The sequence below is a fragment of the Phalaenopsis equestris genome, unplaced genomic scaffold, assembly GCF_001263595.1.
Source record: "Phalaenopsis equestris unplaced genomic scaffold, ASM126359v1 Scaffold000061, whole genome shotgun sequence".
In the NCBI taxonomy this organism is placed as follows: Eukaryota; Viridiplantae; Streptophyta; class Magnoliopsida; order Asparagales; family Orchidaceae; genus Phalaenopsis; species Phalaenopsis equestris.
In genome coordinates this window covers 212,088-222,849 of record NW_018164503.1, presented here as the reverse complement: position 1 = coordinate 222,849, position 10,762 = coordinate 212,088, and the positions used below count along the sequence as shown (strand labels likewise).

Genomic DNA, 10,762 nt, shown 5'->3' with positions numbered 1-10,762 from the left:
TATATATATATAAACACATCTTTCAGTGTTGGTTGACATATATAGTATAAGAACCCTCAGGTCGAGATTTTGATTTCCCTCTAACATACTTGGGCTTAAGGAGATCATACTGACACATTAGGGGTGGCTTTATAACTTCTAATATATGTATATATACATATACACATATGTACAGTCGGTTATATTGCTAACGGCTCTAGGGTTTCGAATTCCCAAGACGCATATGGGCGAATGCCACGGCTAGGAAATGGAAAAGGAGATCGTAGTTCGTACTCTCGAAGGGGAATCGACACTTGTGCGGATATCGCCGGACCGACGGGTTGGCGACTTGATGCTTTTATTAAAGGAATCGTTCCCTCCGGCGATGACTTCGGCCCGCTTCTATCTCTTCTTTAAGGTAATGTTCGACTTCAATCCCTGTAAGATTTACCCCTTTGGCATTTTTTCTTTGAGAAATATAAAAATTGGCATTGAAAATTATATTCAGGTTCGTTAGGTTTAGGTTAATACATGCTCCCATAGCAGCTGCAAGTTATTGTTTTTAATTTTTTTCGTTACATTTTATTTCCTAAAATTCCTTTTCTTGTTTAGGTGGCATAAGTAGATAAATTTTCTTGTTCTTACTTTTTCTTATATAGATTTACAAGAAAGTGATCTCATAAATGGGAGAATAGAAAATTTTGTTTGCAAAAATTCTAGACATTATTGCTATATAATAGTTTTAAAATTTGTCTTTTTTTTAATTTTCTCTAGTGGTTAATTATTTATTGTATTGCATATGAAGACGGTGCATAACTAATAAAAAATTATAATTCACTACATGATTTTGATTATATACCAAATAAAAAAAAAAGAATGCATAAACTAAATTATTAGCATGGGAGTTGCTTTGCATATCGTTTTTGTTGACCGAGTTAAAATTATCCACATGTCTTGTGATGGGTGCACAAATCAGCTCCAATGGAAAAAATTATGGGTAATAGGTGGAGCCATTTACTTCATTTTTGGTGTCATCTCTTGCGGTGGAGGGCCTAAATGAATTTTGTGGAAAAACTTTGAAGTAAAAGAAGAATGTGAAAGAACGACAAGGGCGAAGATAATTTTATTTAAAAAATCCAATCATCTTATAAATTCTTGATTATCAAATTAAAGTCATCAATGATAGTGCACAAATAAATTCCAAAGGCATAAAGTATGGGTGAATAATAGTAACACCTATTTTACCACAAAACATGGTGTAAATTCGTTCCCCCTATCGCAATTGGACCTAATAACTCGGTTTGCCACCACATTAGTTGCTAACCAATCTAGAAAAAAGGTTCAACTTTGAAGTCCAACTTTAGCTCACTCATTTGGCTTGATGACTCTTCAACTTTCAAAAAGTAGCCTCACATGGATCTATGAATCAACCTTCCTGAGAAATTGACCTTCTTGAGAGCTTGAGACATTTTTGATATATCTTTCGACCTGCAAATTCCATTTTCTTGCTTTCATCTAACGCAAACACTCATCTCAACCAATTTCTTATTACATCCACCGTGGCATGACCTTCTAGTTGGCTCCTCTAAGATGTTGCCGCCTAAACTTTCTTATAGTTCCCCTAGCTAGCCGATTGAACCTACTACAGATCATTACAAATTTTCTTAAGTGCCTTATTGAGCTTGAGGATCATGCTTCCTTTTACAAATGTCATCACATCCAACCACTTTCAAAGCAACATGTGTCCATATATGTTATTATTCGTCACATCCCGAACAACTTTTATGCCATGCCATATGGTCTTCTTTAGGGCCCACAATCAAACTATTGGCTATTGTCACCTAAATCGTTATATTCTTTTGGTGCACCACGTGATTTGTAACCTATGCTTCGTCAATACCTTTATAAGGAGTTCATTTTCAATACTCATACGTTGAGAAACTAATGACTCTATATCTGATGCTGATTCATATCCTCATAAGCCACATGAATGTCACCTCAACTCTCAATTGCAATGATAATGCCACCATACCCCTTTTATGCCTCTAAATGCCTTCTTTTCTCCATGAGGAAAGTGAGACAGATAGAAAGAGCATCTTTGAGCTTGTTAAGATTTGAATTATTTTATATTAGAGAGGAGTCCTAAACTCCCTTATCCTCCCATCTCCTTTCCATGTTGGTGTCATTTGGCAAAGCAAAGTGGAACTTCTCCGTATCATGTATATTATCCATTATCTTTAGTACTTACTACCCATTACTGCCCCATAAATGTGAACAACAATGCCAAATCTCGTAAAATTTATACTTCGTTAGTTATTTTACTATGCTCTTTACTCTTCTTTATTGGCACAACCTCAATAATTATAAAACAAACTACTCATATAATACGCTCCTTCTGCACAACTTCCTAGTTGTCACTTTGGAGCCTTTCTCTTCCCCAATGTGCTCCGTAGGCATCTCTCTTGAGGTCCATCCTAACTTTGCACATGCGATATTGCCTCATCTGAGTTTTCCTAAGCCTCACTTGGTTATTTCTTATTTCCATGAGCCATCTTTATCTCATAAATTCATGAGGGATTGACTTTCACGAGCTAAGGATCTCCTTCTTTTCTCATTTCGCTCATCGCATCCACTTCAATCCTTAGCTAGAGCTTGTCGCGGACTCCCCTCCCACCTTCTCTTGGTGTTTTCCGTCCATCCATTCTTAGAGGTGCACAAATTTGATCCCCTATATTATTTTTTTCAACTCCATTTCAGTCTCCACCCCTTTCTTTCCTCTAGTTGCACCTAATGGAACTTAGTATTACTGTCTTGACACTTTGCTTGTTTCCACACGTCCTGTGAACCATATGGGTATGTTGTGCAGGAACGGAGCAATGCTAGTATGCTCCTTTAGTTTTGCTCCATTCTTTGCCTTTTTTTTTTCTCTCATGTCATTTAGAAAGTCTCTCTGGTCTATTCTAAATGCCGCCACCCAGACAACAAAGTTTTCTTCTTCACAACAATCAAGTAGTTTCTAAACAAACATTTTTTTATTTGGTTTAAAATCTTACCTGCTTTGGCAAATTATTGCACCAATTGCAAACCAGATTCAACCATTAATTGTTTTAGCTATTAGTTTATTCTAACGAAGTAAGTGACAACTATTTCCAATCATTTGCATTGATAAAGTTTGACACTTATTTGTAATTAATTATAACCGTTCATGCCATGTCAATTCACTTTTCAATCTCTATGTAATGCCTATAACATGTTCTAAAAGACTATAGAAGCCGTAATGGATGGGGAATGAGAGGTTTCTCTTAAAGGTTTCTGTTGGGAATTTTCTCTTGATTAGTACTATTCTTTTCATGCTACATTCAATTGCACTAAAAAATATATTTTTTTTTTCCTTACAAATTAGGTAGGCCATATGAGCAATACTCTATAAATTTTTGTGTATTTGGCGATTTTGTCTATTTTCTATTTAAGTTGCATTCATTTCTTTCCCTTTCTTGAAGCGTCTTGTTCATTTTATCTTTTGAATATTTTTGAACTAAATCGGGCCATTCTTTGCCATTCATAAAAACTTTGTTGAGTACGAGAATATTTAATAATCAATTAAATTCAGATAAATAATTGAAGTTACGTATTCTTTTATGCCAAAATTGAAATATTTTAAATTATTTTTAATATTTGGATAAACTTTTAATGGTTAGGTGAGAAACTTTGTTTAATTTTATTCTAGAATTTAATTAAGGAGATAAAATCTCTATTATAATGAATGTAGGAATGTAGGAGCCTTTCTTGTGCGTCTATATTTCTAGTATCCTTCCATATTTTACTTCATTAATAAAATTAAAAAAAAATAATTTTTTGTGAATTTTCTTTCAATATGAAGTTCTCTCCTTACCACATGCTTTCAGTGAGACACTTTCCCTCTCCCTCTCGCTAAATATATAGTTTTCATGTCATTTCTGTATTCACGAGGCTTTTCATAAATGCATACTTCATATAATTGAGATATGGCTAATGACTGATGATTATAATATAGACGGTTTATTTGATAAATTATCATTTGTTTTGCATACTTTTCTTCAATGCTCCTTTCTAGGGTGACAAATTGAATTCGGATAGTCGCATAGACAACCACCAAATCGAAGGGGGTGAATTCATGGTTCTCGTCCCATTTACCAAGAGAAGCCCTCAACTTCCATCACAACATAATTCAATTGCGCAGGATTCTTGTCCTTCAAAGTTTAAGGGAAACTCAGTATCATCCATCGCTGACTCCATATGGCTCGACATCATGGGTGATATTTCATCTTTGAGTGACATTTCACCAAATGATTCGAGTAATAATGTTGTCGGTACATCACAACGAAGGGGAGAGGAGAGTCCAGAGTTTGAAAAACCCGTGAAGCGGAGGAAGTTATCGGACAATTTTTATAGCATTCATGATATTTTGTGCTCCGACTTCAAAGATATATTGGACCAACGGAAAAGCATTGAGTTTTGCCATCTTGTGGAATCCATCAACTGTTTATCAGATCCTACTACAGAAATGTGTTTCTTACAAGAATATTTTGATAAAGGGCTTCCTGGGGACGATCAGTGTGCGTGCCCATTGTGGCTGAGGAGAGTTCTTAAGACTTTCACTCTAATAAATGTTCTTTATGCCTTCTTCCATTTACAAAGGAAATGCTTGACAATGGGCTTTTTAGAAGGAGCGCTCAAGCAGCCTAACATTTTTGGGCTTGATGACTTGTGCTTCTCTTATGTGGAGAAACTTTCACTTCTTTGTCCAACGGTAATTTTTATCTTAACTAAATTGAAACTTTTTATTAGCCATTTTTTTGGTTTTTAATTCTTAAGAGTTCTTTAAGGAAAATTCTTTATCCACATTGTTTGTCTCCTTAAGAAATATGAAATGAGAAATGAATAGTCTCTGTTATTCTGTCATGAGTTCTTAACAAAATTAAATGGAAGAGAGTTTTTTTTGTGCACGTTACCTTATACTCTTGGGGCATTTACATACATACCAACCAATTCCTATGTATTTACATATCTAACACCTAAACATTCATATTTACATGCATACCACATTATGTATTTACATATCTAACACCTAAACATTCATATTTACATGCATACCACTCAAATTTTTTACATCTCATCAGAAATACCACCATCATCAACATTTTAAAAGTAAAATACACCTTTTTATGCATAGGTTTATGACACCTAAGTGTTATAAGTATAAATATCAAACTTTGGGTATTAGATATGTAAATACGTAAGAATTGTGTGGTATAGATGTAAATTTCTCTTTATATTTAGTCAAGCTACCAAGTTTCGTGGTTTATGTGTTTGCTAATCTGCAAGTTAAATTCAGTTGGTTTTAATATTGTGATTTAATTACTTATTGCTGTAGTAGCTTTATTTATCTTGTGGAACTGTTTGTTTTGGCGTCCTCTTGTATGTTGATATTCCTCGTATTTTACAACCGCACAACACCATTTTTTGGCCATTGGGAAAATGGTATCTGCTGCTTCCAGGAATTCATCTAATTTTTATAACCAAATTTAATCTTGTCATTTTGTAAATCATTGATTATTTTCACTGAACTGGGTCTGGTTTTCTTACTCTTGTTTCTTGAATTTTAGGGGCATTTACATACGTAGCACACAATTCTTATTTATTTAAATGTCTCACACCTAATAATATAAAAAGTTATGTGTGAAATCTGTAAATACATAAGAATTATGTGCTAGCTATGTAAATTTCCCTAAAATTTAAAGTACAATATAAGATATTAAAAGTCTGAATCCCAACCTCAACCTTTTGCCATCCCTCTTAGACGCACAGATATATCTCTCTTCTGTTATACACATGATATTCATCCTCAATACAACAATTTTGAAAATGTTATCTTTTCTATGACTAGGTGAGGGAAATATTTTATCTTCTAATCCAACAACGCGCACAAATTCATCCTGTTTTATATGTTATAGATCTATGAAGGTCGATCTTTTTATAGCCGTGCTTGAAATATCTCCTTTAATATGTCCAGGTGGTAGTTGTGTTAAACAAAGAGGAAAATGCCATAACTTCGCAAGGATCAGCTATTATCATTCAAGATTTTTCCACCGAATCAAGTAATCAACCTAAAATTACGAAAGAACCGAGAGCTGGTATGATTTTTATTTGGTCTCCTTTCTTCAATGAATTCGTCAAGTTTCAATCCCTTACAACTATATTTAATCCTGCCTTTTTCGTAGCTAGGAGGTTGTCTATTTCCAATGTTATCAATGCTTTTGAAAAACGAATGATAGCCTTCAGAACGGATTTGCGGAAGCTCCTCAAATCCTTCATGGTATATATAATCTAAACCAAGAATTCAATACAAGTCTCAGAATTCTATACTTTATTTTGAATGAAAAATTTCTATTGTTGCAGCATGCTTTGAACAAAATCCATGTTTTTAATGTATCGAAATCCTTGAATCTTGCTGCCAACCAGCCTTCAGCCTCATGCGAGAAAGATGAGATATATATGCCCTTGAGGTGGAAAGTCTATGTTTATTAGTAGAAAACTTTAAATTATTCTTCCATTTTTATGTTATTTGATATCATTATATGTTGTATATATTCACTACTGGAATGGAGTAACTCAATTATTGTAGTAATGACTGAGGATTTCATGGGGGTGTCAAATATTGACCTCGTGCCAACTCGTCTTGAGCTTAACTCGAAAAATCAGGGTTCGGGTTGACTCGGATAATTTTGGGGTTGTGTTCGAGTTAGGAATCCTAACCCGTTTAAGTTTTTGGGTTGGTCTCGAGTTGACCACTCCAACCCGAAATTGATTTGTTAACTCGAAATTGACTTAGAATCGACCTGCCAACCTGAAATCAAACGAGTTTGGCCCGAAATTGATCCAAATTTGACCCGATATTATCCCAAATATTCGTTATGCCTTATGTTAAATGGGTTACAGGTTTGTCTCTAACAAGCTGAAGGTTGGTTGGGATCGGGTTTAGGTTGGTCTTTTTAACCCATTTAATATTCGGGTCGGGCTTGGGTCAAACAATTTTGGGTCGGGTCTGGGTCAAACAGTTTTAATTTTGGGTCGGGTCTGGGTCAAATCGGGCTTGGGTCAAACAATTTTGGGTCGGGTCTGGGTCAAACAGTTTTAGATCAGTTCAATTTCGAATCAGACCCGGACCTAACCTACAAAACTGAATTGAAACCTCTAGAATTACCCATGCCAAATGGTGCCATGCTTTGCTGTGGAAAGCTTACCCACTTGCATCATTAACAAAAAACAACCTTTACTGGTACGGGATGCAGGGCGTGGTACACATGATGCTGCATTCAGCACAATGACACTATTAGCATAACAAATGTGCAAAATTGTCACCAAATAACATAACAAATGTGCAACTTTTGCCTATGAAAATAATATTCTCTTAACATAACAATTGTGCAAATACTGAGAGAGAATTACATCAAATGGTAAAATTATACATTTAGCATGACAGGTGTGCAAATATTGCCGGAGAAGTACACCAAATGGTACCAAGTACAAACAGTTGAAAGAAATGCTTTAGAGTTGAGGTTAGGGACTTTAGTTGTATTTTTAAAGTCTTTCTGCTACAGATTTAAGCATTTCATTCATACTTCGATTTCATGGTGAGATGACCCTTCACTGGTTCCCGGCAGGACTAAGGCTGTTGATATATCCTTTCCCAATTATTGACAAAGAAGCACATGTGGATTTGATTCCTCGGGTTGTTCTTATATAATTTAACAATTCTATGAAGCATAGTTGAGATACATGATTTTCTATGGCTGATTTGACATGATTCTTATTTCTAGGCTGTTTTTGTTAATTTGTATATTTATTCTTAATTTTTGGGAACACACCTAATAATTAACTTTCAGTAACATGTTGAAATCAAGACTAATAGTTAAAGAGGAGAGAAGAACCCAATTGATGATTAAGTAGCCGAATATCATCCCTTTGAATGGTTGAGGTAGATTTATGCAAAACATTAAAGATTGAATGATATCATGTAGATGTTAAATTTTACATTTAGGCATATTATTTTATTGAGACGTATTTGGACAAGTGGTCTGAAGAATAACACCATTATTTGAATAGAAAGTTTGAAATCAAGGTTACATAAATTCTAGAGTATTGTTAGTATGCAAGGTTTTTAATTAATATAAAGAATTGGACTTGTATTTCTTGATAAAAGCATTAAATGCATGTAGAACAATAAATCTACATATAAGCAAGTAAAGCCAATTAACTTTAGAGTAATTATTAATGAATGTGGCAAAATATTTGAATCCCTAGTGATGAAGAATTAGATCATGAACTTAAATGTTTGAGTGGGCAAGTTCCAAAGAATGATGTCGATGATTAGTAAGAGAAAGGAAAGATCACATGAGGCATTCAAATTTGGAGAGTAATGATGAATAAAAAATGTAATCTTGAAGTTTGCATGACGAGGATGATCCGATTGATAATGTCAATCATATAGAGTAGTGGTGGAAGAAGAGGGCGGGAGTGTAAGTAGTCACATGATGTTATAGATTTCAAAAACTTCACCATTCACTTGGTTCAAGCTGAGATTCTAATTACAAAATGGGAAAGATAAATGTTATTTAACAATTACAAGTCTTGATAGGATAAGGAATATACAATAAATTGATAGAAACTTCTAAGCGCATAAAACCTTTGAAAGAGAGATTTAGAGGAATGTACGACATCTAATCTAAAGATGGGAGAAAATGAATCATTAAAAATGACAAGTAGGTAGAGACTAAAGTGATGTGATGAAAATCAGGGTGATTACTTGTCACATGACAGTAGGCATTTGAATCTAAAACTAAGGATTTATCAATATAGGCATTTGTAGTGGGTTTAGAAGAAATAGGAGAAAACATGAGAGGTGAAGTTAGTTTTCTATTATTGTTCAAGTAGTTTGTCATATTATTTTGATAAAGTATATTCTATCTAAAAGAGGGGTACCAAAAAGGGTAGGAAGAATCAGACTGTATGTTGAAGCATGTTGAACAATGAATAGAATAAAATAACTTTTTTTATCAATATCTTGGGGTATAATTAGTGAGATTACAATGAGTGTAAGGAGAAAATTTATTCTGATTATGGCGACATCCAAATTAATTTTCTTGTCATGTTCTCAATTACCCTTGTAACATTTTCAAACAACTATCAAAACTAATTGAGTAGAAGCTAGAGATCGGGTCTTGGAGAGTTTAGAGAGGCAAAGAACTCCACAAAGTGGTCACAATATGAGGCACGGTGGAGTTGGTCATTAATTGAGATTATACACCTTGCATGAAAGGGTGTAGATCGATGATAAATTTGACAATATGTTCTTTATTTTACCATTGCCAAACAGTCGATTCAGTTGCAAGGAGAAATGTTGAACTCAACTCATTAACCTTGCAGAGTATGATTTTCCTAGATTTTTGCATTATCTTGTTAGAGAGAGAGAGAGTGAAGATTTTAGAGTATGAATCATGAACATCAGAATGTAACCTGAACCAATAAATTGTCTTGAAATATTGAATTATGAAAGTTGAGGAAATTGGAGGTTCAAGATTGTTAACTAGGCAATGATGTTATTTGGAAAACCTGATGTCACTATTATATGGATGAGACATTTTATGTTGATATAATTTATTGTGTGAAGCAATGATAAAATTGAAGTCCTTTGACTTGTGTAAGATAGTTAGTACGATTAAATTTGATGGTGATAATGATGGTTTAAAGTTTTGTCTCATTGAAATCTATAACATTGTGATGAGAGAAGCGCAAAGAAGCTATGAAGAATTCAAGTTATGTGGGGAGAGAACAACAAAAGAGTATTAAGGGTGACCCATGCGGATTGGGCATACTGAAATTATGGTAGTATGGCTCTATTTGGGCACAATTGAGGTGCAGGGTGCAATTGAGCTGAGGGTGTTTTAGTAAACAAAAGAGAGCAATGAGCTTGCATATGTGGACAATGATTGCTAGCAACGATCGAATGAGTGTGCCGGTTAGTGGCAAGTGTGTAGCTAAGAATGGGCGGTGTGTGCAAGCTACCACAAAGTGACTTTGCGATGAGCAACCAATGAGTGGGACATGATTGTTGGGTGTGAAATGGGCGAGCAACGTGTGTGAGAGGAGTGTTGTGTGAGCAAACTCGTGCTGTGGGTTGTTAGGTCTAAGTTGAATGGAAACAATGATGTGCAAGCAAGTGATGATGAGGGTGAAGGGGAAGGCTGACTCTGATTTAGCGGTGCTCTAATGAATGATTTAGGTGTGTCTTATTATTGGGGAAATAAATAAAAGCGCGAGTTCTCCAAATCAAATACTCTCTTAAAATAGACTTTGATTTTGACAATAGTCCTATGTGGGGTGTAGGGATTTAACCGGATATATTTTTTTCAGTTTTCTGATGTAAATATAGTGCTTTCCTTAGTATTTCCATCAACTGCAAAGTATAAGCATTATTTGTTTTTGTTATTCTCAAATATATACAACAACAAATAGAAATATATAATTGTAAAATTGATTTTGGTGTTAAGTAATAACTTTTTTGCTATGGATAACTTTTTCCTGATTGTCTTTCGTATGCAGGAAAATAGACACTCTAAAACTATCATGCCTAGTATGCCTTCTTTGGAAGATATTATAACTTTGAAAGGTTCTGAGCCTGCCCAAAGATGCATTAACGTCAGAAAATCAAATTATGGAAATTCTACGTCAAGGTGTCGTGTAG

At 34.5% G+C, this 10,762-nt stretch overlaps 1 protein-coding gene across 7 annotated transcripts in view; it reads left to right on the top strand.

Moving 5' to 3' along the window:
* Nucleotides 1–182: 182 nt before the first annotated feature.
* Nucleotides 183–10,762, top strand: part of LOC110019546 (uncharacterized ATP-dependent helicase YprA) — a 49,158-nt gene continuing 38,578 nt past the window's right edge. For 4 of the 7 annotated variants that reach the window (XR_002293463.1, XM_020717245.1, XM_020717244.1 and 1 more), the window contains exons 1-5: nucleotides 183–397; nucleotides 4,073–4,768; nucleotides 6,032–6,152; nucleotides 6,240–6,334; nucleotides 10,621–10,758. Coding sequence is in view for 6 of the 7 variants with exons in the window: in XM_020717245.1 (XP_020572904.1) it covers nucleotides 248–397; nucleotides 4,073–4,768; nucleotides 6,032–6,152; nucleotides 6,240–6,334; nucleotides 10,621–10,758 (1,200 nt within the window). In the remaining variant the exon portion in view is untranslated. Of the gene's footprint in view, nucleotides 398–4,072; nucleotides 4,769–6,031; nucleotides 6,153–6,239; nucleotides 6,335–6,449; nucleotides 6,525–10,620; nucleotides 10,759–10,762 lie in introns of those variants that run through there. The other 3 variants (XM_020717247.1, XM_020717248.1, XM_020717249.1) reach the window with 3 other exon arrangements.